This window comes from Umbelopsis ramanniana, assembly GCF_025399195.1.
Source record: "Umbelopsis ramanniana AG unplaced genomic scaffold K450scaffold_4, whole genome shotgun sequence".
Classification (NCBI taxonomy): Eukaryota; Fungi; Mucoromycota; class Umbelopsidomycetes; order Umbelopsidales; family Umbelopsidaceae; genus Umbelopsis; species Umbelopsis ramanniana.
Genome location: NW_026252090.1, coordinates 340,289 through 364,142, shown reverse-complemented (window position 1 = coordinate 364,142; position 23,854 = coordinate 340,289). Strand labels below are relative to the sequence as shown.

The window sequence follows — 23,854 nt, the reverse complement described above, 5'->3', positions numbered from 1 at the left end:
GAGCATTGCTATCGTGCTACTAATATCTAGCAAGCAAGTGCAGATGATTCATCCGCTACTTTCCTTCAGCTGACAAGTTATACGGACAATGACTAAACCACTTTAGAAACTGCTACGCTGCAATACTTGCAAATGCAATGTCATTTTTCGTTAACCTCTCGTTCAAGCAACCCACGTATTCCTATACCCAATTCTCATGTCTACGCCCGTGAATAATGCAGGCGTTGCTGTTCACTGACCAATTCTAGGATACTAGACATGGCTAACATCAAATGATAATGAAATAGAAAGGCGATATGGATACCAATTAACAGGGTAAAAAAACGCATAAGTTTGCGGGTAGACAAGACGAGCACACTTAGTGCTCTATTTTCTGCCCGTGTGATTTAATTGGAAACGCGCAATTCATTTGGTACCTTGACCTCTGTGACTGATTTCTGAAAGTGAGCACGTTTCAAACACCCTGTACCACGACGTTCGACTTGACCACTCACTCACTTACTTCTCCAAAATGGATAGGCTTCAGGAAGTAGCACAACAGACCAGCCTTACAACACTTCTCAGTCTTCACTTGGTATGTTTTGCACTCCCATTCTATATCCTGGCGCGCATGTAATCATGGTGCGAAAGCCAGCCAATGAGCCTCGGCTGACTTTGGATGGTATCCACATTGCCAAGCACTTAAACCAAGATCTTTATTCGACATTAACCAATATCTGGTGTTTTTTTAACAGTTCCTTGCTCTACTTGGATCTATCGCTTCGAACCCCTCTTACAATATTGCCATTTTTTTCTTTGGTATCTGGGCATACCATAACCGTGACTCAAATGCTCCGATAAAGACTGTAGGTGATTTCGCGGTATTTTATCAAGAATGTTATCCAAAACTAATTGTATGCCGTCTACCAGTTTACCGCTGCATTGGCCTTCAGTGTTATCATCGATATTGTGTGGTTTAGCTTGCACGGCCATAACCCTCTGGATGAGAGAGGCTTTGGATTTGCCTTGGCGTGCGTGACCAATTTCATTTTGTCTTAGACGGCACAGACTATGCATGGGCTAAAAAAATTCTCATTTTTCCTATAGGATGAATATCATCTCTTTGATTGGAAAGCCAGTTACTTTGTTCGCTTGTGTTGGCGCTCTTCAGAGCAGAGGTGATAGCTTGAGCGTTGGCGGTGAGTAAACAAATATTGGACACGTCCTGATGGATGCATATCGCTCATGACCCTCTATTTTCAGCTTGGTCGGAAGCTCCTGGTGCCTTCCCTGGTAGCTATGAGAGAGTTAGAGAACCAGATAATGAAGATTTTGCATAGATTAGCCGAACCGCCAGCATTTCTATCATACGCATATTCTCAAACCCTGTACACCAAAAATGTTGACTTCGTGTCGTTTCATCTTTGTGTTATACTGTAATACATATGCTTGTTCAATTTTCAGTGGGGTACAAGCTATGAACGCTGCTACATGAGAAATTTATAATAACGTTTTTTTATTCCATATGGATAATTTTGACATGGCTTATTGTTTGGCAAGAAGTCGCTTGACAAGTGCTTCGATACCTTCGCTACCCATAGCACCTTCCAAACTCTTGAGTGCATATTTACCAACCATATCAACTTCGACATTGACTCGGTCGCCAGGCTTCTTGTCAGCCATAACAACACAACTTTGGGTATGAGCGATCATCATGATGGTGAACCAGCGTTCGGCATCATTCACATCGCAGACGGTAAGTGATGCACCGTCCAAGCAGATAAAGCCTTTTGGTATTATATAGGGGAGAAGAGCGGTAGTAGGAAGTTGAAGCTTGAACCACAAGGAGTTGCCTTCAGGTGTGATGTCGATGATAGTGGCGGTATCGTCTACATGTCCCTGCACCATATGTCCGCCGAAACGCTTGTTGGCTGACATTGCTCGCTCGAGATTCACCTTTGATCCGACCTTTAATTCGCCTGTACGGTTCCTGCGTCAGTACACAAGCTAATAATGCTGTAAGTAGGGGTCCAAAGAACTTACCGAGATTAGTTTTTCTAAGTGTCTCTGGTGCCATTCCGACCTTGAAAGTATCTTGGGAGAACTCAGTCACAGTCAAGCATGTACCTATTAAAGCGGATCATTATAATGATGTGTAAATAACAGAGAATAAAACGACATGTTGGAGAAGTTTGAAAACGTATAAATTCCATACCATTGATGGCAATGCTGTCACCAATGTGGCAGTCGTCCAAAATGCAGCTTGCATCACCGACGGTTACGGTCCATCCATTTCCGCCGGATTCAGTAGTGTCATTTTCAGACACGGCAGAAATAGTGCCCATGTACTCGACGATTCCCGTAAACATGTTTAATAAAAGGTGAAGGAAGAGGAACAATACTGCCCAGCTGTCGAACAATTACAAAGAATTGAAAGCCAGTGGGGGAAATTTTTTGGGATTTGTAAAGGTTACCCCTCGAAATGCTCTGTATGACTCAGACTCAAAAAATACATCAGTCAGCTTACGGATGTCGCCCCTTTACAAGATAATATGGAGACCTTAGCCGCTTTATTTAACTGCTTGAATACATACACCTAAGATTCCTTTAGCGCGTGCACCAATTGCAGTAGCGGGCACAACGGTGACCGCTGGTTGTGCGTTTGGTGCAATAATAGCTAACCTGCGCTTGAAGGCAGTTTCCCATGCTTGTCCTGTTTGAGCGTCATTTTTCAACCGATAAAACACTCTCATAGACAATGCTGTGTTCCATCCAGTGCCGAAATTAGAGATAGATTTTTCGACATCTGATAGTAGTACATCAACAATCGTGCTCATAGGTACATTGTCACCTATTAAGGTCAGACGCTGTTAACTCGAAAACTTGAATTCACTTGAGTATAATGAGAATTTACCTTCAATCGCCGCACAGGATGTGGCAAAGTATAAAGTGCTTGAAGACCACCACTGTGTTTCTACCACTACATCATTTTTCTCGGCTGGTATACATCCAAAGTTATTAAACATGCTATCGAACAATGGAATAAAGTTCTATATACAAAGCGTACTTACAAGATGTGGAGCTAGATTCAGGACGTTGTGGTAGCGATGGTATTGATGGAGAGTCATCATCATCGTCATCATCTGCTGATATTGGACTTTGAACTCCAAGCATGGCCTGCCACTCTATCAGTCCATTCTTTGGAAGGGACGGAATTGCAACGTATATGGTTGGTGGTATGCAATTATCCTGAAATCCGTCCGAAAATATTTTCAATTTGGATAGCAGTCTTAGCAGAATGTGTAAAATGTATAACATACCTCAAAGTAACCCGCCCATGCTTTTTGCGCCTGCGGCAGCAAATTCTCATCACTCACATAGCAATGGCATATCGCAACATCCTTTGTGAGATCTAGGTCCAGAACACTTGTGATGCATTCCAGGTTACGAAGTGATAATGCTGCTTCGCTCACAATTGACTGGGGTTGGGGTAAGTCTAAAGTATTAGGTATCATCCCTATCTGGCCAGCTATGCACGCCAGCTCTTTTGTCTTGAAGAGAGGATTATGCGTGAATAATGATTACAACCTCAAACACTTTTTAAGACATACGAGACGAGACGGGTGCGATAGCTTACCACAACACTTTGTGAGTAGGGACCAATATTAGCAGGCGCCCAATAGGACATTCCCTGAACATGCATAGTTTGCTTCTGACTGTGATCATCGAAACGCCTTGTAATCACGTCCACTTGTAATCTTGCAGGTCCTTCCAAATCTGCTCCAACTAAGGCACTGTTGACGGAGTATATCAATATTTAAAATGACCAAAGGCAGAGCTTGTGAATACATACCGAGGGGGTGGATTTATATCAAAGAACGTCTTGTATACTTGATTCACAAGAGCGAAGTCTGCCATGTTGGAAACGTAAACCTGAATCAGCAAAACATTGTCCCAAGTCTGACCTGCATCTTTCAATCTGTATTCTACGTTCTTCATGCACTGCTTCGTTTCTTCTTGTATGGATGTGATTTCCGTTGTGGATCGGGAGTCCGTGTACGCTGTCATTCCAGAAATGGCACAATATTGTCCACGCTTGGCGGTCGTATATCCAGCGAATAGCTCTTCGGTCACATCTACCAGTGGCGTGTGTTGCGGCAATGTGATGGTTTTGTCAGCTTGACCCATGCTCTCCACGACTTGATCGTATTTCTCCCAAGACTCTTCCCAATTAGGTATCCGCACCAAATCGAAACTTTTTGGCAGTTCGTCGGATGCTTTTGATTCCAAACGGCACTTTATGAACTTCAAATACGCGACAGTTGCGAAGGCGGCATCATCGTGCGTGATAATTTCCGATTCTTCTCTAAAAGTTGCATCGATTCGTTAGCGAAATTGTGTATAGATTTTTTGGACTGCCGCTTGACATACACTCACACTACGATCCGCTTTTTGAACAATGGGCAATCAAGGGTAAATGTTTCGTACTCTCCACCTTCACCGCAAATGTGCAAGTCGAAACGTTCATTCTGAAATCGAGAGCTACCTAAGCAATTGGTAACGCATCCACTATAAGTTCTTATTTCCTTACCATTGTGCATAGCAAAGGATACATCTGGCCAATAGTTTTCCCCAGATGTCTCTCTGTCAAGCCCATGGCAGCAACTTTAATGAGTATCGCCTCGACGCCAGCCGCAGCCATTTCCGCTAAGAGCTCTTTTTGCTCACGTCGCCAAAGATACGCTAACGAAATCAACCCGAGTCGATTGCATCTGGTTGAAAGAATGTCATGAGTTGACAATAGTGAATTAGATCACACCAAGGGGATCAACTTACACATGCTCTACACGTATACGTTGATAATTTGATAGAATGGCTCCAACCGACACACCTTGCACATCTGGATGATTTTTCTGCGTCGATTCTTAATAAATACTCTCCTCCTTTACACATATTTCTCGTCTAGGACGTACCAGAACATCTTGCAGCAGGAAGAGCAGATCCTCAGTTTCATCATCACGCGTAACAACATAATCCGGCGTTAAGAGAACGGAAGAACCTAAAATTTCGCGGCGGTAGAGTGGTACTTCCATACATTCGGCGTAAAAATGAATTGCATCATGTCCAACTGTTTGATACATGAAACTGTCCAGTTCATCTGAGTGTGCAGTGAAATAAGAAATTTTAGGTGTCAATACAGAATCGTTGATCATTCCTGGACCAACCAGTATTACCTTTCCCGGACTCCTTGGAAGGCTTCAAATTGGCCAGTGCAACTATTTCGTGGCCATTTGCCACGCACTGCATCATATTATAGCAGCTGTCCTTGCCACCACTATGCAGAACATAAGTGAGAAGAGATATTAGTGTCGGAGCAACCATTCATCGCAAAATGTGGACGACAAGCAAATGGGAGGCTATAAATCAAGGTCATTCGCGAATCGTTGTAAAAGGAATCCTACCTAACAAGCGCAACTACTTTCATTATGGATGTAAGGTGTGCCGATAACTGTTCTGCAGTAACAAAGCGACCTGGCAAAAAAAACTGAAGGTTTGTGCAGTCACAGCAATAAAGGATTAATGTGGCACTCATCAAAATTTACGGTTCACGATATTCTATTACTACAGTGATGCAAGTGCTGTAAAATATTTATAACAAACTGATTAATCGATACTTCACGGCCATAGCGCACGAAACGGCACGTCCTAATCGTTGTTTATGATCATTGCTTGCCATCTACAGGGCTCTAACCTGCATATAGTGACCGTAAACAGTCCTTTCTGAAGTAACTTTCTTATGCACTATGGGGTCCCATTTAGAATATGTTGGTCTCAGTACGCTAGGGTTGCACCCGGATGTTGATCATCACTTTAGTCATCAATTTTTGGTATATCACGTACCTTGTTCGTTCTCTTCCGCCGCTCATTGTAGCAAAGTATCAATGTGAAGAACCGCGAGTAATACTCCATGATATACATTCACTTGGAGTCTAAGAAACTGTAATGTCTTTCTACTACGGTAGCTTACTGTGCAACTGACAAAAGAATGGCGCAGTCTTAGACATAATAAATTCTCACAATATCCAAACCTGTCACTGAGATACAAGGACAATTATATTGTGAGGATATGGTACCTCAAGTTGTACAACCAGCCCTTCATGTTTCGTAGTCGAGCGTAACATGTTTCCTATGACGTTGACCAAACGTCAAGAAATTAAGCTCAATATCTGGAAAGTGCGAAGAGTCTCGGGTGGCGCATGCGATTGGAAGTAAGTAAGACTGTATTACCCTGTACATGGGCGGAAGTGCATACACAGAACCACAGTAACAAGTAAAACCTCTCCTACTAATGCGGTACCTCTGGTGAGATCTCCAGGAAGTCCATTCAGCGATAGGTCCCGTGCCTTACATACGATATATAAAATCGAAGGGTGCTATGGCCAGATCGTTCCAGATGTTGGTAAAGGTGGATGTAACAGGGGGCTCTGATCATCGAGGTGTGACCAATGAAACCGGTCTGAACGTTACAGCGAAGTAATTTACACGTTGTAAGGATTTCCAAAAGTGGGTGGATGTTATCCTTCAGCAAGCCGTTTAGCGGTCGAAAAGAGGACAATTGTTTTTGGCCCTCCGAAAAAGGAAATTGCGTGGTAAGGTAAAGCCTGAAGATATAAAGAATCGACAAGAGCCCGTAACTGTTCGTTTTCCCCTTGCATAAACGTTTTCAATGTCTGCAATATCACTGATAACGACTTCGAACTCTTCGCACTTTTCACACCATAAGCATCTCAGCAGCTATAGAGTTGACAATGACCTCTCCAGGATGCACACATCAAATAATAAATCCTATTCAAACGAAATCAATGTCTTACGGCAGAAAGTCCATTCGTACGAGGTTAGTGGGCCACCTTGATGTGTTCACAGTTTAAAGAAATGCTAATTGTGTGGACATTATAGATGGAAATCCAGGATGTTAGCCGCGAACTGACAATTTGGAAACGCAAATGCAGCGAACTAGAGACATCACAACATGAATTACAAGTGCAATATGAAAGTATGTTGTCAATCATAGCAAATGGCTATTATAGAATTTATTCTTATCAAATTCAATTTCTACAGATCGGTTACAGAAGATGAAGACTAAATTCGAAGAAGATGCAAAGCGATCACGACTGGTACAAGTTGCCAAGCACGACGAAGCATTAAACATGATAACTCAATTAAGAAAGGAGAACGAATCTCTAAAGGATGAGTTGAAGTCTCACAAAAGCTCTGGTATGAAAATGAAATTGCTCTCGTAAGACGAAACAGTGACTGGATATTAACAGACATTTATTTCAGCCGAGAAAAAGGTCGAAAACGCCAATACAGCTGTGGAAGTTAAACCTGTGGCCAACAACAAAATCAGCCTAAAATCACATATTCCAGACCAAAGTGTTATAGAGGTAACTGTCGTTATGCAGCATATAGCATTATGTCTCGATTCTCAACTAATACAATATGAAGGCTGCTTATCAAAATGCCGTATACAAATCTTCAGCTTATCGAGAACCGACCGACAAGCTGGTCAACAAAATTAATGTAAGCTATAGTGGCTCAATATATGCCATCACTGATTTTCTTTGAAGAGCTGTTTTTAATTGCCCTCCTTCATATAGGCCACTGTTGAAGCTTTGGAATACGAACTTGGTATGATGCAGCAGTCATACGAAGATATGACAGAAGAAGACGATAGTCCAGTCATCGATATTGCAGCTGATAGCCAAGACGCTAAACATCCAACGATTGTGATAACTCCACAAAAGCCAATTCTCAAAAACACCAACGATGGCACCATGGTGCACTCTAAACAGGAGAGCCTTGAGCTTAATGAACATCACAAGCTCATGCACAGTAAATCAGCCATGAATTTGAGAAGCCCACGCATTTCTATGGAGCCAAGACCAATGTCACAAGGTCAAGAACGAAAATTCAGCAGTGCATCGTCGATCGATGCCTACATGAAGACAGGAAATTCAGACCTCGATACAAGAGCAGATGGTTTCAACGGCTCACCGCTCAAAACCAAATCAGCTAACAGCTCGCCTGAACCAAGTTTGAATAAAACTCCTTCCCCAAAGTCGAACCTAGCTTCTCACTGGCTTCATCGCAAGCGCAAATCCATTGCCGACCTAAAAATGGAAGGAATATGGCGAAATGAACAAGTAGCGCTACGGCCATCAGCCTCCTTATCCACATCGGAGTTGGCATTGAGAGCAGAATCCATGGCTGCCCAGGCAATGGAAGCAAACATGTCTAGAGAATCATCCTCAGCGTCAAGAGAGGGCGGTCGTCGCAGGACAGTTTCATCTGTGTACGGATTTGATGTAACTGCTAGCAGTGCTAGTATTCAGCAACAAATTCGAACCATCACACCGCCTCCTTCTCCCAAAGCAAGTCCAGTGTATTCCAATGCGGGCCCTAAGCCATCACCAACAGATCAAGCTAGTGAAGATGTCATTCCTCGTGCCAACATAGATTTCGAGACCATGCGCCATCGCAGCAGTATGGGTGGCGAGTATATCCAATTCCAGACGTCCTTGTCAAAAAATCGACGAGGCAGTGTGGCCGCTGCAAAGGCACTACCTCAGGTACCAATTTCTTCCGCGTCAACGCCGTTTTTCAGTACAAAACCGTCCAATGAAGGTCCCACACCTACACCGAGTGCTTCCAAATCAAGATGGACCAAGCGTCGTGTAGTTAGTACCATTTTCAAGGATGCCACAGATTGAAGCACCATGAGTTAAACATGATTTAACTCCACTCTCATTCATTATACCATGTGTAAATTGTAATAGTCTTTTGTTATTCCCAGTTGTAGTATTTTATTTCTTGTTATCATTACTTGGTGGTTTTCTTGATGATATATTTGCCAGTAAAAGTTGAGTAATACACTAACATTCATTTTCCAAAATGTGTTTGAATCACGCTGGTGTAAGTAACTTGTTTGAGTCGACGGAATGCACTGTACCTGAAGGACCGTGCAACCTACTATGCCGTAGACGAGATATTTAACAGATTTGGAGATATTGGGGCCAACGTCGATGGCTACTGAGGTGTTCAATCGCGTCAGATCACGAAGTGTATTCGCTCCAAGATCAACTGTCAGGTACAAGTTAGTGTCGTCCATTGCAAGGTCGGTGGATGGAGTGTTGCAGAAAGTGACAGTGGCATGAAAATTATGGACTGTCAATTTTTCAGTTCAGTTTGACATGACCCACGGACCAGCAATTGCTCTGCGCTAACTGCCATACCCACGCCAAAACAAAAAGTTCAATTTTTGACCAGTGCCAGATCAACTAACTACATAATACCCTGGAATTAAGTTTCTAAATCAAACAACCAGTGATGGACCCAGCATCCCGCGATTATGACTGGTGAGTTTGCTTCATTTCACCGTTGCTGTTGGTAGATATCCTTCATCATTGCCTCGCGAGTATCGTTCTGTTGATAAATAGTTTTCCATATTCTCCATAACTTAACGTTCACCAAAAAATGATTTTGTAGGCAAGACAAGAATACCTTTATTGCCGAACAACAAGGCCCAAGTTTAGACGGAGCGGAGGATATTCAACAAGCGACGCAGATTGAGACTGTGAACGACAGAGACGCCGTTAACAGTCGATCCAATAGTGACCGCCGTGATTCCAAAAGTGATAAGCAAGTGCGTTAGCATGTTTATAGGAAATTTAGTCATATGTCCTTTGCATTGATTTCCATTGACAGAGTCATACAAGAAGGTCAAGCAGTGATAAGCGGCGCTCAAGACGTGACTCCAGGTCTCCCGAAAGAGACCATCATTCTCATCGACGATCGAAGCACCGTCGTCGATCATCTCCCGACGACAACCATCATGTAAAACTTTTTTATCGTATGACACCGCTTATATCGCATAACTAACCGTCCTGCTATAGCACTCGAAGCGGCGAAATAGCGAAATATCATCCACATCATCATCGTCTTCACACCATCGAAAGAACAAGAAGCACCAGCATCATAGTCATCACCATCACCATCATACACGCCATTCACACTCATCACACAACCACGATGAAGAAGCTCACTCCGGGAATACACCAATTCGATTGAGCGAGTATCTCGCCCACGATGATAGTAGCGACAGTCGAGACTTGTAATGGTTGGTAGCAGCGTTTATTAAGTAATCTGATATTAAGCAGTAGGGTATTTCATATCATCGAGTTTGCAAATATCGCAAGCTATATTCCATACTTGCTTTCCTTTCTCTAAATCATAAGAGGCTTTGGAGCTATCGGCTTGCTTCCTGTCTCTGAAGTATTTTCCTGTTTCTGTAATTTCCTCGCTCGTAGCATAATAAACGTAATCTGAGCTACTCTGATCTTCCGATGTAGTGAAACTGGCGCCTGCCAACAGTCGCTTCATAAGGAATCGTACGGCCATGCTGCTTTCACGGTTCAATGCCGTAGTAGGTACAAAGCCTGGACAGAATGCGCCAACCAATACTTTCTTGGAATTCAGTCGCTCTGCCAAAAGGTAAGTGGCGTACATCACGGCCAGTTTGGATATTCTATAGAATGCTGAACCGTCCCATGCCTTTGAGCCATCAAGATTATCCAATTCCAGTTCCATTACCTTGCCGCCTCCTCCTCTGACTTCAGGATCATGAAGACTGGATGTCACGAACCAGACACGGGAGCCTTCATGTAATCTTGGCTCTAGTAGCAAAGTGAAATAAAGGGTGCCTACGAAATTAATTAAGATGGTTTTTTCGACCCTCTCGGTGTCAGGCGAGAATTGTCTTTTGCCAAGATAGACACCAGCGTTGTTGATTAGCACGTCGAGAGGAAGATTCAAGGCATTGAACTCTTCGACGGCATTACGAATGGACTCCAAGGAATTAAGGTCCAAGCTAATCTTATGAAGCTTCTCAGTACTGACACCTTGAGATTCCAGCCAGGAAACAGTACTTGCAGTTTTCTTAGGGTCACGACCTGTCATAACCACTGTATGGCCATCCTTTAGCAGCTTCACAACAGTCGCTTTACCGAGCCCGTCGGTGCTTCCTGTGATGAGAATAGTCTTGCTTGACATAGCTGTATTCGAGAATTTCCGATTAAAGAAACTGAATCGATTTCGATCGGGTTTTTGGAATCCATAAAAGAGGCCCGCCTTTTTATTTTAGATTTGCTGGCCAATCAGCTTTTGTGCAGCTGAATGGGTCCACATGCGAGGTTTATACCATGTATGAGTATTGCGCGACCCAAAGAAGTTATTCACTCACTCAAGTTTTGATGTCACAAATACCGAGTACGCTAGAGCGACCGCCGCCATTGGCGTAGGAAATTTAGGACAAATGTGAAGTGAAACGAAGCAATAAATGCATCCATATGACATCATTCCAATTACATGGTATATAAATCGTAGAAACTCCAACTCAACCTGCATCCTTCACTCTATACAATGGATAAATCAACAACAGTACATCGCGGCCGAGATTTTGGAACAGGCGTCACTAGTGAGGCCCGGCAGGAGAACGAAATGAAAAGCACCACGTCGTCTGACCAATTGAGAGGCCGATACCAAGGCACTGGAGTTCCTAAGCACATGGAAGGCGAGCTCGATAACAATACACAACTCAAAGGCGCCAAAGATAAATGGCCATCGCAAGATGATCAAAGCCAGGAGAGTAAATGAAGCTATTTTTTATGTATATAAAAGTAGTAACAGCACAAGGATCAAACTTTTGGTACTATGAAGTAGCTATTTTGGAGTTAAAAAGAAAAAGAAAAAGTGCGTTTCTCACAAATGTAATAAAATATAAGCAATAAATAAGTGGAATAATGGAGTGATGCGATATTCAAATGCAAATAAACTAGATCAACCGGACGTCAGTTTAGATCATGAAGGGTCTCTTCAACGTACCGGCGTCGAAAGCGATTGATATGACGGTGGGGCTATTAGTTCTGACGGCGTCCGACCGGCAGTAAGCATCTCGATCATAATATGTTCGTCATACGGAAGTGATTGCCATGAATTCTCGTATGTCGGTAATACATTAATGGATTCTTCGTTGTTAGCTGCAACGACTATAACAGGCAGTGCGGCGCGCAGCTCTGAAATATGACCATCTTCATTTTCCAGTGACATAATAAATTTTATACGGTGTCGAATTTTCACAACGTCACCAGATGAATCGCATCTAAGCGTATCGGGAACAGGGATGTTTTCGGTGTTGTACCAGCAGACGCCCTCTTCTTCCTCTATCTTAGTCAATTGATCGTTACGCTGATGGTGAACCACTCGACCACGAGTTTTCTGATGCCCTGGCCGAGCTTTGTAAGTGGTATATTCTTTGAAAGTAAAGGAAAGGTAGCGGACTCGCAGTTTGGGGTTAAGTGGTATAAGTCGCAGTATAACCGGAACTACGCCGCCAATGTGGCATATTTTGGAAGCTACAGCAATATCATAGCGAACTTTGTCAGTCCATTCTGATGAAATTTGAATCGGCTCCAAAAAGTCATCTACAACCGACGAAGCAATATACCGACTAACATAGACTGGCGCCCGTGCGGCAATTTGGCTGAACAAAATTCCCGGTCGTTCGGCTATGGCTTTTAGTTTGTAATGTACATAATAGGTGGTGCCAATATGGAGTGACTCTGGCAGATTTCCCGCCAATGGAAGCTCAAATGGCCATGTGTGTGTTCCCGCCGTCACTGAGTGTTGCTTATGACCAGATGCCAAGAATGACCACGTGTGCTCAATCACAGTGCGTTCCTCTTTAAATTCTTTTTGATGACCTTGAGGACCTGTGAGGCAAGAGGTTGGAGATTAGATAACGCACATCAATCTGTTATCAGCATCAGCCAATTTTGTTGTTACCTTCTTTCCATTCAATATGCATCACGCCTTTAAATTTGAGTCGAAGGCTCTTAAACTTGCACTGCTCCATTGCTTTGAGTGAAACTACCCCGCGTAGAACACAGCCCGCGGACTCAGAAGGAGAACCGTGCAGCACTAAACGATCATTCTCTAGCGATATCTTCAACTCTGGCATTAAAGGTACCATTGTAAGAGTGAAGAAAAGGAGAGTTACAAGAGGAAAAAGGTAAAGCCAGAGTTTTTAAAAAGTGGGGAGAGAAAATAAAACCTGTGCTGCCTGACAAGATTTTTATCTGGTTTTTTTTCCCATTCCAAGGTTTTGCGTGTGAATTGTGCTCTGGGATAATAAAAATATTTAAATAAGCTATTAACGCTCTTTCAATGAGAGGGGCTTGCTTCCATATTTTTATGAGCCATTGCGTACAATTGTTTTGTGAATACTAGTATATTGTATATAGCGGTCTGATGAAAATGAGGTAGGGTGGTAAGGCAGGGAAAGAGAGACCTGAAAAAAAAGTGTGACTCGGTTCATTTTGGAGCAAACCATGCCAACACATCCTGGGCACATCGACATTTTTTTCTTGTTTTTTCACCTTCTTCCGCGAGACTCATCGCCTTTGAAACTTCAAGATCCTAAAAAAAATCATCCATTGACTACTTGATACACTAGTTCATCCCACGAAAGCGAATTTTTTCTAGTCTTTTTGGTGGTAGTTAACCCTTCTCACATCATGATGAAATCCATGAATACAAGAAGTGTGGTCAAGCCATCCAGCACCGCACAAACCCCTCTAGACCTATCAACTGTGAAAAGAACATCTGATCATACACCACGTACTCGCCCTCGCATATTCGGATTGAAAGAAGCTCCAACATATTATCCCACTTCAAAGGAGTTTACCGACCCTATCAAGTACATACAAAGTATCCGAGCTGAAGCTGAGGATTATGGCATTGTCAAAATTGTCCCTCCCAAGGGCTGGTCTCCAGAATTCAGTTTAGATACAGAGGTGAGCAACTTTTATTTCAGCTGATCTTTGGCGATAGATCGTTTGTTTGCCCAACACTTTACATGGAAACTTTGCAAATTTCCTCCATCAACCTACCAAATATCTTCCACATGCCACAAATCGCAATTCCGCCTTGACGACTGCACTCTCTACCGTCATACTTTTTATAATCGCAACTTTTCCAACTATTTCACGTATCATAGACCACGATTACCTCTTGGATACTCCATCCCTCAGTTTTCATTGATTTCTTTACTGATATACTTTACCCATTTTTTGTTTATATTAGATATTTCGATTTCGCACCAGGATCCAGAAATTGAACTCAATGGAAGGTGAAACTCGTGCAAACCTGAACTACTTGGAACAACTATACAAGTTTCATCGACAAGCTGGTCACCCTGTTCACAAAATTCCTCAGCTTGATAAGCGTCCTATTGATCTCTTTCGCCTCAAAAAGGAGGTCGCACAAAGAGGTGGCTACCAAACGGTACATATTTCCCCTGTTATGGGAGCTGGGCCACAGCAGATAAACATGGAGCACTGACATACTGGCATCTGATTATTATAGGTTACAGCTCAAAAGAAATGGGCAGAAATAGGTCGTCTACTTGGTTACACTAGAAAGCAATGTACTTCTATGTCCAATGCTTTGAAATCCGCCTATAATCGCGTGATTCTCCCATACGAGATATGGCTCTCAAAGCAAACAAAACTCAAAGGCGCCGACGAAATCAATAAGGCTATATCTTCCATCAACAAGGATGGTGGTATGAAGCGTGTGAAAAAAGAAGCAGGTACGAGACAGAAATGCCTGAAAAAGTAAATGTTCCAATTGGCCTTTCCTTTAACGTTCCATATCTGTACCAGAAACAAATGAGGACGACGATGATGAAAATGAGAGAGATTCTTCCTCACCTGGTAGAGGAGAAATATGCGAAATTTGCAACATTGGCGAAAACGAAGATGAAATCTTACTCTGCGACGGGTGCGATAGAGGATACCACATGTACTGCCTTGACCCACCCCTTAACAGCATTCCTCGAACAGAATGGTACTGCGTAAAGTGTTTGACCGCCGCAGGAGAAGATTATGGCTTTGAAGATGGCGGAGAATACTCGTTGCACTCGTTCCAGCAGAAGTGTGACAAATTTAAGGAAGAATGGTTTGCTGCTAAAGAAGTCAAGAATCCGAAAGCTGTCACTGAAGAAGACTGCGAGGATGAATTTTGGCGTCTGGTTGAAAACCCACATGAATCATGCGAAGTTGAATATGGTGCTGATCTGCATAGCACGCAACACGGAAGGTATGGATCTATGAACAAAACAGGCTTAAAGAAGCTTTCCCTCATCTTATTTAACACTAATACATCTTCTCTGTAGCGGTTTCCCAACTATGGAACGACATCCTCAAAATCCATATTCGAAGAACCCTTGGAATTTGAATGTCATACCAGTGTTGCCAGACTCTCTTTTTACCCACATCAAATCTGATATTTCCGGTATGATGGTACCATGGATTTACGTAGGCATGTGCTTTTCTGCATTCTGCTGGCACAATGAAGATCATTACACCTACTCCATCAACTATCACCATTGGGGCGAAACCAAGACTTGGTATGGTATCCCTGGAGCTGATGCTCTAAAGTTCGAAGACGCCATGCGAAGAGCCGTACCAGAATTGTTTGAGCAACAACCCGATTTGCTGTTCCAACTTGTTACTATGCTTAGCCCTGGAACACTCATGAAAGAAGGCGTTCGCTGCTATGTTGTAGACCAACGTCCCGGCCAATTTGTCGTCACCTTCCCACAAGCCTATCACTCTGGTTTTAACCACGGAGTAAGTAAAGTTCCTTGGTTACCATACTCAACAGCTTTATGATATGCTAATCGATCTATGACTGTAGTTCAACTTTTGTGAGGCTGTCAACTTTGCCCCATACGAATGGGTAGATTACGGACAAGAGTGTGCAAAACGGTACAAGCAATACAAGCGACATCCTTGTTTCTCTCATGATGAACTACTCGTTACCACAGCTCTTAATGATGCAAAGGCTGATGACGCGGCATGGCTTAAGGAAGCTCTAGTGGAGATGTGTAATCGTGAATTGAACGATCGTGCAGCCACTCGTAAGCAGTATCCTTCCTTGAAAGAAGTGATTGATGACAAGGACCGACCTGAAGGAAAGACTGAATGCGTACACTGCAATGCATTTACTTACTTATCACAAATCTCCTGTACCTGTACCGAAAAGGTAGCATGTGCGGATCATCTTGAAGAGGTACGTTCTTTACTTAAAAGTAGGCTTTTGGATGAATGCTGCATACAAATAACTTAAACGAATCTCCACTGTTTTATCAGCTCTGCAGCTGTGAAACCAAACAAAAGACACTGAGGCTACGATTCTCCGATGAAGAACTTGAGCAACTCGTTTATAAATGTACAGACAACTCTCAAGTAGCTTCGGCTTGGGTTGAGAAGCTTCGCAAAACCATGTCGAAGTCTCAGGCACCATCGATCAAGACGCTGCGACCGTTACTACAAGAAGCTGCAAAACTCTCTCTTGTCATTGAAGAAGTACTCACTTTGAAAGATTATGTGGAACAAATCGAAAAGTGGTCAGAAGAAGCCAACAGCTTCCTAGTACGCAAATCCAAGTGGCGAAAGTCGGAACACGATGATAAGCAATCATCTCTAGAGTATGCGCGTGGACCTACATACGACGCTATCAAGCGGCTTTTACAGCAGAGCAAAGATCTGGCGTTTAGTGCTCCAGAAATCGCCTTGCTTCAACAGTATGTAGACTTGTTGGAGGATTTTGCCACTAGAGCCCATAACGTTCTCGAAAACCCCAAAGCAACAATCAGCGAATGTCAGAATGTCATAAAGCTTGGATCGACCATCAATATAAATACCATAGAATACACGCATTTGCAAGTCCTTGCTGGTCAATTGGAATGGAAGCGAACTGTTGGAGACAATATTGACCGGTTCCAAGACTATAATCAAGTAACATCCTTAATTGACCAAGCCCGAGAGTGCGATATTCCAGCCAACAACGAACTATTGATTTCACTTGAGGAACGGGCAGCTGAAGCCTCTGTATGGGTCAAGCAAGCATCTAGTATCTTGGAACAACCTTTGATCAAGCCAGAAGATTTGCATCAAGTTTTAGATTCAGCCAAAAATGCAAGAGTGATTAGTGTTGACTTGCGAAACAAAGCTCAGAATTTGTTGAATCAGTACAATGAGGCAACTCGGCTGGCGCAGAGTCTGCTGCAAGCACGGCAAGACTTGAGGACCGACTGGAAGCCACCTGTGAGCGACCTTAACAAAATCTTGAAACTGATCAACTATCTCCCTATGACCATCATAGGAGCAGATCTATTCCATGAAGAGACGTACCTTATGGATAGATGGAGAGCCAAATTGAAGCAAGTCATGTCGGTCAGTGAACACAGTCAAGGCGCTCGATCCATGGAGATGGTTCTCACTTACCTTGAGAACAATGCCATCCAAGTCACAGCTCATCGTAATAACAGCTTCAGTCCAGCACATCCAACTGACATCCCCACTACGCAAGACGTATTCTGTATCTGTCGTTCGTCGGAATCTGGATTAATGATTGAATGCGATACCTGTGGAGAATGGTATCATGGAAACTGTGTTCGAGTATCGAGACGAGAAGCCAAAGCACAAACATCCTATGTCTGTCCCGTATGCAGCATTACTGCTCCCTTCAGTGATCGACCTCATCTTGAGGAATTTGAAGAGTTGCTGCAAGAAGCAGATCAACGCTGGTTTGCAACTTCAGAATACACCATTTTGCAATCACTTGTAGCTCGAGTGGCACGATTCCGCGAAGAAGTTCGAAACTTCTGTCGGTCGAAACCTCAATTGGGTGTCGAGGATGTACCTGATATTCGAAATTATTTACGAAAACTCATGGGCATTGACGTGTATCTGCAAGACGAAACCGAGTTCCTCAGCGAGAAGATGCGTGTGTTATCTCCACCGCCAGCGTTAACCACTGGTAAAAGGCTAAGTAATGCTGGGCGAAAGACGTCCATTGATCGACCTCGAGGTGGTAAGAAACCGATGGGCAGCAGCCAGCATCCTCGTAACCGCAAATCTTCTGATACGTCGATCTCTTTCAAAAATGAGTCTGATGATGACGACGATCCCTCTTACGAACCGATAGCTAGACAACAGCAGCAGTCTCCACTACAATCACATTCCTCTCTTCAACGGCTTCCGTATCATGATGTCAACCACGCCAAAGTCACTCAACCCAAAGACGAAGTTGAAGATTCACAAGTTTACTGCTTATGTCGACGAAGAGTTAGTGATGCCAAGAATAATTCAATGATTCAGTGCGATGTCTGTGAGGATTGGTTCCATCTTGACTGTGTTAACCTGTCATCAACTGTTGTGGACCGCATTGGCAAATACATGTGCCCTGCTTGCTCACATTCCAGACATTTGACCTATCCGTACGGCCAAGTTCGTATGCTGGATGCATGTAAGTTTCAGGGATTGAAAAGCAGAACATGACCCCAAATTTATTTATGGCTTTTGCACTATAGACTTGGAGACCAAGAGAAGATCGATGGATTTCAGCCAACTTCCCGAGCCAACTAAACCGGCCCTTGGACGACCACCCAATATCATTCGACTGAAGTTACGACCACCCCTTTCTCCAGAGATGTCAGAGAAGAAACGAAAATTCTCGCAAGATCAAATCAAGGATAAGAAAAAGCGTAAATCTTCGGGTGACAAGTCTAGCACATCACCTACTTCAGAACGGTCAGCCTTGCCTGAACCGTCGTCTATTTTATTCGTATAGCTCCCTTATCGTTTCTTGCGATACCTCCCTCCTTGCATTTGTCCCATCACCCTTCTCTCCTTTCTCCTTTGTATCATATGCAGTCATTAGTCTCCACTTTCAAGTTACATAATTTTTGTTCTCAATAAATTCAGTACAGTTCAAACCAATCCGGGGGTTTTTATTTCATCTATAAGCGGTTGCCACGAGCAACCAATTCGAAATTGATGGGCAATGCATGGGTTTCATACCGTTATGCACATATTTATTTTTTCTTAATGTTTGTTTATTTTAACTTACATTCAGTGTGAAAGTGTTTGATATGTGTCAATGCTACTATCAAACAAAGCTCATCGAACCTCCAAGAGGTTCTAAGCAGCGTTAGCGTTACAAAGAAAGTTACTCTTGCAGACCATTTATTCCAAACACACAGTCGCTCAAAGAGCATTCATGAATGGTGATATTAGTTAGCGTGATAATGACTTTTCGATTGGCGGAGTTTGCTCTGTAGATTGAATTGCACAATAGTATGGAGGTTGTGGGATACCTGGGAAAACGGCTGTCACGTTACCAATATTTTGTGTATGGCAAGGGCAACGCTTTCCGAAGCATGAATAACATATATGTCTTACTCGGTTGGTTCATGCAATGATTGCAATGGCAACGTGTGCCTCTAGTCACCCTGACTTTAGGCCGCCGAAAGGGCAGTGAGAAAGAAAAACCAGACGAGGCACGGAAAAAGTTTGGTTTCAATTGAGCAGTATCGATAGAGTTATCCTCAGCTTTTTGTCCGCAATTCAAATCTAACTCTAAAATCCCAGAATGTGAAAGTATGTGGAAGAATATGTCTGTGTTTCCCTACTGCGCGTTCTGCCCGTACGTACATTCCAATGAGTTGCTTTATACTCCGGCCCTTCCGTCGCTCTCTCGCCAGGAATCTCACTTCTCCCCCCCCCCCAGGAAAGACAAGCTGTTGTTTAAAAAAAAATTGGCTGAACATGGGTGGATTCAATTCGTGGCTAAGGGAGGGCAGGGGAAAGAAGGGATTCCATTGGTCTAAGTTGAGTGACAGCTAAAGTTTGCAACCTAGTACAAAGAATCAAAGGATGCAAAGCAGTTGACCCCCGCTCAGCTTCCAAACATGACTCTGGATTTTTCTCTAACAGCTTGGTGTGTGTCCCACAACGGTGTATTCCCGCCAGAGACCGACTTAATGTGCAAGCGCGCGCTGTTACTCCGTACCAAGCACACCCACCCCCTTTATCCCAAGCTGTCAGGTTTTTTTTTCACTCCGATAAAGTTTCCTTTGCGATGTTGAAGAATTTGCAATTGAACAATCAACGGAAAAGCAGTAAGTGTGTTCCTATCAGAAATATGCATGCATGCATGCCTCTCTAACCGTTGCCACATAAGCGAGGGGAGGGCAGAGAGAGAAATTTAGCGCAACACATAATAAAACATAATATTGTCTACTATTGCTTTATATGTTTACATTGTAACACAGCGAGATATGGTGCACCAGGTGATTGGATAGTAATTACGGATACCACAGAGGCAACCCTACCCTTTCCTTTGGGAAAGCCCATTCGTGTGAAATAGAAATATAAGGAAAAAAAAAAAGAGTCTGAAGAAAGGGAACAAAAGAGAAGGAAACGGTTGGGGGTATATGAATGCTCGCCACAGAGTGATTTGTTGTTGTTTGACCTCTTGTCTTTTTTGCTTTAAAGATTAAGATAGGTTGGTTGGGGGTGTAAAATAATTTTTTTTAGCTTTGCTAGACGCGGACTGAACTGGATGGGAGGGCGGAGGCGGGGTTAAGGCAATTGCTGATGGATTGCCATAAATCTATCGTTTCGTTTGAGATTATGGACAACGATGGTGCGAGCGTCGGCGGTTAATGGTCTGGCGTAGACGCTGTCTGACTCAGGGTCGTCATATATATAACAGTTCCTTGGAGCATAATGCACACTGCTATCGATACTGGCCCACTTGAACCATTTTTGTACCTGAGAATCCTCATGACCAGATTTGTATTTCTGAGCTGTCTGCGACGTACTGACCCACTGTACCAAGTCGAATGAGAGACCATAGCATTCACCTCCCATAAAGGTATCGCCGACTAAGTAGCCCCAGTAGAGCATTTGTCGTTTCTGATTCCTCATGTCCAGTTCCAATCGGTCCAGCCGAATGTAAGAATCGTCATCGGCTTTGAACACATAGTCGAGTCCTGTGGTGTTATAAGTCTCAGCCATATATCGAAAGTATTCGTATGTCTTTCCTTCGTTCATGTTTTCTTTTATGTCTAGAAACATGAGGTCGCCATATTTATGATACTCCTCTTCAAGCTTGGCTATGACTTCAGGGTCATTGCGTGGACGGCCCAGAACGAACTTGAATATCACATTATCTGGCTTGTACATTAAATAGGTGTCTCGAATCATCTGTCGTCTATCAAATTTGGTGTCCATGGTCAATACACCCACAAAGATATTGACCGGATCTAGCGTAGCGTCTGGGGTATGAGAGTCGCAGTATTTCTGCCATACCACCGGTCGGCCCAGGTTGGGTAGGTTTAAGAGATAACCTAGATATGCGTAGTAGACGATGGTCGACGTCAAGACGAAGGCAAGAACGACAAATCGCATGGAACGTAGACTGATCTAAAAGCCAAGCAGGTACGAAAAAAAAAAAGGCAAAAGATCGTCCATATTTTAACCTCTAGTAATTTTTTATAACTGAGTGACGTAAACCATTTTTGGGCTCACTTTTTTGACTGAGTTGTTTTTACCACCGAGAAAACGATAAAAAATTTATTTTTGGATCAGGACAGCACGCAACTACGTACATTTCTATATAAGAAGCCACGTCCAGATATGTTGGATCGCCCTCCGAAAAACACGTCTTGGCAGTCTATATTTTTGACAGCGTATTAACACCATTTTACGCTTCCCGTGACCTAATCATTGTAAACATTGTCGTATCATCCGCATTCCATCTCCGATAAGCGTGTAATCTAGCCCAGTTCTATTCGATGACGATCGAAGCAGGTACTTGCCAAGGCTTGGCTTGCTTTACACTTTTGAAAGTCAGTGTTGCTTCTCTCAGTGTTGCTCAGCCACAGCTAAAGGATGATATCTACTAAAAAGAATAAAGTAAGTAGTCTTTTGTTTCATGTTGGACTGACGTGAGGTTCCAGATTGGGTAAAAGAAAATGGGATAAAAGAAGTAATGTTTTGCCGGAGTATCATTGATTTTAATGGATAATAATGATGGAATGTCTTTGGTGTTTCAAACAAGTCTTGGGCTCCGAATGTACGGGGCCCAAGCTATTTGCTTTTATACATGAAAAAATTACACTCTCTCCCCTCTTAATACGTATACATGGTCTATAGCTTGCTCTTGCTAGGTTGAACCATGATGCCAAGACGTTTAGTAATAATTTCTTCAGCATCACGGACCATGCGTGAACATAATTCATCACATGTTGGGATATCATCAATAAGGCCAATGACTTGACCAGCAGTCCAAACACCGTATTCGGGATCTCCCGTAGTGTAGACTTGACGTCCTCGTTGGCCACTGACCAACTCCCGAACATCCTCGAACTGGACGTTGGGCTTCTTTTCCTTGGACACAACCTCAGTAGCTACCGAGTTTCGGAAGATACGTGACGTGTTGCGGAATGGGCGGAACACGAGAGCAGTGTTACGTTCATCAGCCTTAACAATAGCTTGCTTAACATTGTCATGGATAGGACTTTCCTGGGTGCACATGAAACGAGTACCCATGTTGACACCCTCAGCTCCGAGAGCCAAAGCAGCAGCCAATCCACGGCCATCACCAAAACCACCTGAAGCAATGTAGGGGATTTTGAGGGTTTTAGCGGCCTTTGCCAAAAGGATAAGTCCAGTTACATCGTCTTCACCAGGGTGACCGGCACACTCGAAGCCATCGACGGAGACAACATCAACACCGAGCTTTTGGGCAGAAAGAGCATGGCGGATAGCAGTGCACTTGTGGATAACAATGATGCCGGCGTCCTTGAAAGCCTTAATATGAACACCAGCTAAACAGACGCGAATGATAAAAAAAGCGAAAAGTTAGAAACAAATTAAAAATGAGTGCCCAACACTGTGGAGAAAATCATATGACTGTGCCTTAAAGCTCTTTAAAATGCCGCTGTTGATGTATATTTTTCACTCTAGCAAGCCAACCCTTAATGAACAATCGATGGACACTTACGATTGTTTCCAGCAGTTTCAACCACCTTAATGCCTTCCTCGATGATGACTTTCACATATTCAGCATAGGGAGGAGGAACGATGGCAGGAAGGAAAGTGAGGTTGACACCGAAAGGCTTGTCGGTCATGGTTCTGCATCGTCTAATCTCGTTACGCAAAGCTTCTGGAGTAGGCTGGGTCAAACCAGTCAAAAGACCAAGACCACCAGCGTTGGAGACAGCTGAAGCCATTTCAGCGGTACCGACCCACTGCATGCCACCTGATTGCGGGGAAGTACGGTTAACGCTATCATAATTTTGAGGTTTAAGCTTAGTGTTAGAGGCACCAACAAACCTTGGACAATAGGGTGAGCGATGCCCAGCATCTGAGTGAGTTTTGTAGTGAGAACCATAAGTACGAGTGCCAATGGAGAAGAAGCAGAAGGATGGAGGGGTCAAGTGCTTTTTATTTTGTCTCCTTTGTCCACCATTCTCCATTAATTTAAGAACAGTCATTTTCACACCTTTGCGGCCTGCTGTCGGGATATAAATAACGTTGAGAAAAAACTTTACGTAAGCTATAAAGAAGTTGTACATGAAGACGTTTAGATTGTTCGATCTACCAAGTATTGATCATGGTAAGCCATCCCAGAGGGCATACTTGCTCATTATCAAACGTATCAGCTCACTTTGTCGTATCAATTTCACGTGTCAGTCGCTTCAAGCGCACTAAATGTTGCTCATGTGCTGGACAGTGGTTTTCTTGCGACGTTCCAAACAGACTCAGTTGATCTTAAACCCTGATAGTTAGCTTTGCATACAGGCACCCTTTGCTATTTTTTATTCATCTGCTTTCCATTCCTCTGTAAGCTCCCATCTTCTGATCGAATATGATAGTGCCTAATCATAATACGGCTGATC

The 23,854-nt window shown here is 43.3% G+C and overlaps 11 protein-coding genes across 11 annotated transcripts; 4 read left to right on the top strand and 7 right to left on the bottom strand.

The window, feature by feature from the left end:
- Window positions 1-544: 544 nt before the first annotated feature.
- Window positions 545-1,422, top strand: K450DRAFT_222064 (uncharacterized protein). Its single transcript, XM_051585840.1, has 5 exons — window positions 545-661; window positions 735-845; window positions 910-1,010; window positions 1,087-1,178; window positions 1,243-1,422. The coding sequence occupies exons 1-5, from the start codon at window positions 659-661 to the stop codon at window positions 1,317-1,319; spliced, it is 384 nt and encodes a 127-aa protein (XP_051448637.1). The 5' UTR covers window positions 545-658; the 3' UTR covers window positions 1,320-1,422.
- A 49-nt stretch (window positions 1,423-1,471) lies between these two features.
- K450DRAFT_222060 (uncharacterized protein) lies at window positions 1,472-2,420 on the bottom strand. The gene is made up of 3 exons (XM_051585839.1): window positions 2,195-2,420; window positions 2,023-2,106; window positions 1,472-1,958 (listed from the first exon to the last, which is right to left on the bottom strand). Exons 1-3 carry the CDS (start codon window positions 2,346-2,348, stop codon window positions 1,525-1,527), a joined length of 672 nt encoding a protein of 223 aa, XP_051448636.1. The 5' UTR covers window positions 2,349-2,420; the 3' UTR covers window positions 1,472-1,524.
- An 82-nt stretch (window positions 2,421-2,502) lies between these two features.
- Window positions 2,503-5,660, bottom strand: K450DRAFT_222054 (uncharacterized protein). Its single transcript, XM_051585838.1, has 12 exons — window positions 5,442-5,660; window positions 5,214-5,314; window positions 4,953-5,137; window positions 4,816-4,892; window positions 4,571-4,751; window positions 4,417-4,508; window positions 3,833-4,345; window positions 3,617-3,773; window positions 3,300-3,530; window positions 3,051-3,228; window positions 2,894-2,977; window positions 2,503-2,830 (listed from the first exon to the last, which is right to left on the bottom strand). Exons 1-12 carry the CDS (start codon window positions 5,570-5,572, stop codon window positions 2,550-2,552), a joined length of 2,211 nt encoding a protein of 736 aa, XP_051448635.1. The 5' UTR covers window positions 5,573-5,660; the 3' UTR covers window positions 2,503-2,549.
- Window positions 5,661-5,678: 18 nt separating this feature from the next.
- Window positions 5,679-6,090, bottom strand: K450DRAFT_222046 (uncharacterized protein). Its single transcript, XM_051585837.1, has 2 exons — window positions 5,881-6,090; window positions 5,679-5,781 (listed from the first exon to the last, which is right to left on the bottom strand). The coding sequence occupies exons 1-2, from the start codon at window positions 5,956-5,958 to the stop codon at window positions 5,686-5,688; spliced, it is 174 nt and encodes a 57-aa protein (XP_051448634.1). The 5' UTR covers window positions 5,959-6,090; the 3' UTR covers window positions 5,679-5,685.
- A 1,513-nt stretch (window positions 6,091-7,603) lies between these two features.
- On the top strand, window positions 7,604-8,796 carry K450DRAFT_222042 (uncharacterized protein). Its single transcript, XM_051585836.1, has one exon. It carries the CDS (start codon window positions 7,671-7,673, stop codon window positions 8,748-8,750), a length of 1,080 nt encoding a protein of 359 aa, XP_051448633.1. The 5' UTR covers window positions 7,604-7,670; the 3' UTR covers window positions 8,751-8,796.
- A 476-nt stretch (window positions 8,797-9,272) lies between these two features.
- On the top strand, window positions 9,273-10,053 carry K450DRAFT_222038 (uncharacterized protein). Its single transcript, XM_051585835.1, has 3 exons — window positions 9,273-9,395; window positions 9,526-9,682; window positions 9,745-10,053. Exons 1-3 carry the CDS (start codon window positions 9,367-9,369, stop codon window positions 9,916-9,918), a joined length of 360 nt encoding a protein of 119 aa, XP_051448632.1. The 5' UTR covers window positions 9,273-9,366; the 3' UTR covers window positions 9,919-10,053.
- K450DRAFT_222036 (uncharacterized protein) lies at window positions 10,010-11,258 on the bottom strand. Its single transcript, XM_051585834.1, has one exon. The coding sequence runs from the start codon at window positions 11,086-11,088 to the stop codon at window positions 10,189-10,191; it is 900 nt and encodes a 299-aa protein (XP_051448631.1). The 5' UTR covers window positions 11,089-11,258; the 3' UTR covers window positions 10,010-10,188.
- A 542-nt stretch (window positions 11,259-11,800) lies between these two features.
- K450DRAFT_222033 (uncharacterized protein) lies at window positions 11,801-13,207 on the bottom strand. The gene is made up of 2 exons (XM_051585833.1): window positions 12,880-13,207; window positions 11,801-12,806 (listed from the first exon to the last, which is right to left on the bottom strand). The coding sequence occupies exons 1-2, from the start codon at window positions 13,064-13,066 to the stop codon at window positions 11,911-11,913; spliced, it is 1,083 nt and encodes a 360-aa protein (XP_051448630.1). The 5' UTR covers window positions 13,067-13,207; the 3' UTR covers window positions 11,801-11,910.
- Window positions 13,208-13,225: 18 nt separating this feature from the next.
- K450DRAFT_222031 (uncharacterized protein) lies at window positions 13,226-18,898 on the top strand. Its single transcript, XM_051585832.1, has 8 exons — window positions 13,226-13,889; window positions 14,179-14,379; window positions 14,461-14,686; window positions 14,760-15,195; window positions 15,272-15,728; window positions 15,796-16,170; window positions 16,251-18,411; window positions 18,476-18,898. Exons 1-8 carry the CDS (start codon window positions 13,611-13,613, stop codon window positions 18,733-18,735), a joined length of 4,395 nt encoding a protein of 1,464 aa, XP_051448629.1. The 5' UTR covers window positions 13,226-13,610; the 3' UTR covers window positions 18,736-18,898.
- A 1,428-nt stretch (window positions 18,899-20,326) lies between these two features.
- Window positions 20,327-21,393, bottom strand: K450DRAFT_222027 (uncharacterized protein). Its single transcript, XM_051585831.1, has one exon. The coding sequence runs from the start codon at window positions 21,357-21,359 to the stop codon at window positions 20,529-20,531; it is 831 nt and encodes a 276-aa protein (XP_051448628.1). The 5' UTR covers window positions 21,360-21,393; the 3' UTR covers window positions 20,327-20,528.
- A 585-nt stretch (window positions 21,394-21,978) lies between these two features.
- Window positions 21,979-23,805, bottom strand: K450DRAFT_222025 (uncharacterized protein). The gene is made up of 4 exons (XM_051585830.1): window positions 23,633-23,805; window positions 23,289-23,571; window positions 22,957-23,214; window positions 21,979-22,780 (listed from the first exon to the last, which is right to left on the bottom strand). Exons 2-4 carry the CDS (start codon window positions 23,344-23,346, stop codon window positions 22,101-22,103), a joined length of 996 nt encoding a protein of 331 aa, XP_051448627.1. The 5' UTR covers window positions 23,347-23,571; window positions 23,633-23,805; the 3' UTR covers window positions 21,979-22,100.
- Window positions 23,806-23,854: the final 49 nt, after the last annotated feature.

What these genes read in the sequence shown, in the direction of transcription:
- K450DRAFT_222064 (XM_051585840.1), top strand. An exon ending in CAAATGCTCCGATAAAGACT is followed by an intron (nt 846 to 909) that starts GTAGGTGATTTC and finishes GCCGTCTACCAG; the next exon opens with TTTACCGCTGCATTGGCCTT. An exon ending in TGATAGCTTGAGCGTTGGCG is followed by an intron (nt 1,179 to 1,242) that starts GTGAGTAAACAA and finishes CTCTATTTTCAG; the next exon opens with CTTGGTCGGAAGCTCCTGGT.
- K450DRAFT_222060 (XM_051585839.1), bottom strand. Translation starts at nt 2,348, where the DNA reads ATGTTTACGGGAATCGTCGAGTACATGGGCACTATTTCTGCCGTGTCT. An exon ending in TGACAGCATTGCCATCAATG is followed by an intron (nt 2,107 to 2,194) that starts GTATGGAATTTA and finishes CCGCTTTAATAG; the next exon opens with GTACATGCTTGACTGTGACT. An exon ending in ACTTAGAAAAACTAATCTCG is followed by an intron (nt 1,959 to 2,022) that starts GTAAGTTCTTTG and finishes GGAACCGTACAG; the next exon opens with GCGAATTAAAGGTCGGATCA.
- K450DRAFT_222054 (XM_051585838.1), bottom strand. Translation starts at nt 5,572, where the DNA reads ATGAGTGCCACATTAATCCTTTATTGCTGTGACTGCACAAACCTTCAG. An exon ending in TCCTGCTGCAAGATGTTCTG is followed by an intron (nt 4,893 to 4,952) that starts GTACGTCCTAGA and finishes GAATCGACGCAG; the next exon opens with AAAAATCATCCAGATGTGCA. An exon ending in ATCCTTTGCTATGCACAATG is followed by an intron (nt 4,509 to 4,570) that starts GTAAGGAAATAA and finishes TCTCGATTTCAG; the next exon opens with AATGAACGTTTCGACTTGCA.
- K450DRAFT_222046 (XM_051585837.1), bottom strand. Translation starts at nt 5,958, where the DNA reads ATGTATATCATGGAGTATTACTCGCGGTTCTTCACATTGATACTTTGC. An exon ending in GGCGGAAGAGAACGAACAAG is followed by an intron (nt 5,782 to 5,880) that starts GTACGTGATATA and finishes GGGACCCCATAG; the next exon opens with TGCATAAGAAAGTTACTTCA.
- K450DRAFT_222042 (XM_051585836.1), top strand. Translation starts at nt 7,671, where the DNA reads ATGATGCAGCAGTCATACGAAGATATGACAGAAGAAGACGATAGTCCA.
- K450DRAFT_222038 (XM_051585835.1), top strand. Translation starts at nt 9,367, where the DNA reads ATGGACCCAGCATCCCGCGATTATGACTG. An exon ending in GCATCCCGCGATTATGACTG is followed by an intron (nt 9,396 to 9,525) that starts GTGAGTTTGCTT and finishes ATGATTTTGTAG; the next exon opens with GCAAGACAAGAATACCTTTA. An exon ending in ATTCCAAAAGTGATAAGCAA is followed by an intron (nt 9,683 to 9,744) that starts GTGCGTTAGCAT and finishes TTCCATTGACAG; the next exon opens with AGTCATACAAGAAGGTCAAG.
- K450DRAFT_222036 (XM_051585834.1), bottom strand. Translation starts at nt 11,088, where the DNA reads ATGTCAAGCAAGACTATTCTCATCACAGGAAGCACCGACGGGCTCGGT.
- K450DRAFT_222033 (XM_051585833.1), bottom strand. Translation starts at nt 13,066, where the DNA reads ATGGTACCTTTAATGCCAGAGTTGAAGATATCGCTAGAGAATGATCGT. An exon ending in GCATATTGAATGGAAAGAAG is followed by an intron (nt 12,807 to 12,879) that starts GTAACAACAAAA and finishes CTTGCCTCACAG; the next exon opens with GTCCTCAAGGTCATCAAAAA.
- K450DRAFT_222031 (XM_051585832.1), top strand. Translation starts at nt 13,611, where the DNA reads ATGATGAAATCCATGAATACAAGAAGTGTGGTCAAGCCATCCAGCACC. An exon ending in GCGTGTGAAAAAAGAAGCAG is followed by an intron (nt 14,687 to 14,759) that starts GTACGAGACAGA and finishes TATCTGTACCAG; the next exon opens with AAACAAATGAGGACGACGAT. An exon ending in AGTTCGTATGCTGGATGCAT is followed by an intron (nt 18,412 to 18,475) that starts GTAAGTTTCAGG and finishes TTTGCACTATAG; the next exon opens with ACTTGGAGACCAAGAGAAGA.
- K450DRAFT_222027 (XM_051585831.1), bottom strand. Translation starts at nt 21,359, where the DNA reads ATGCGATTTGTCGTTCTTGCCTTCGTCTTGACGTCGACCATCGTCTAC.
- K450DRAFT_222025 (XM_051585830.1), bottom strand. Translation starts at nt 23,346, where the DNA reads ATGGTTCTCACTACAAAACTCACTCAGATGCTGGGCATCGCTCACCCT. An exon ending in CGCTCACCCTATTGTCCAAG is followed by an intron (nt 23,215 to 23,288) that starts GTTTGTTGGTGC and finishes CCCCGCAATCAG; the next exon opens with GTGGCATGCAGTGGGTCGGT. An exon ending in TGAAACTGCTGGAAACAATC is followed by an intron (nt 22,781 to 22,956) that starts GTAAGTGTCCAT and finishes GCGTCTGTTTAG; the next exon opens with CTGGTGTTCATATTAAGGCT.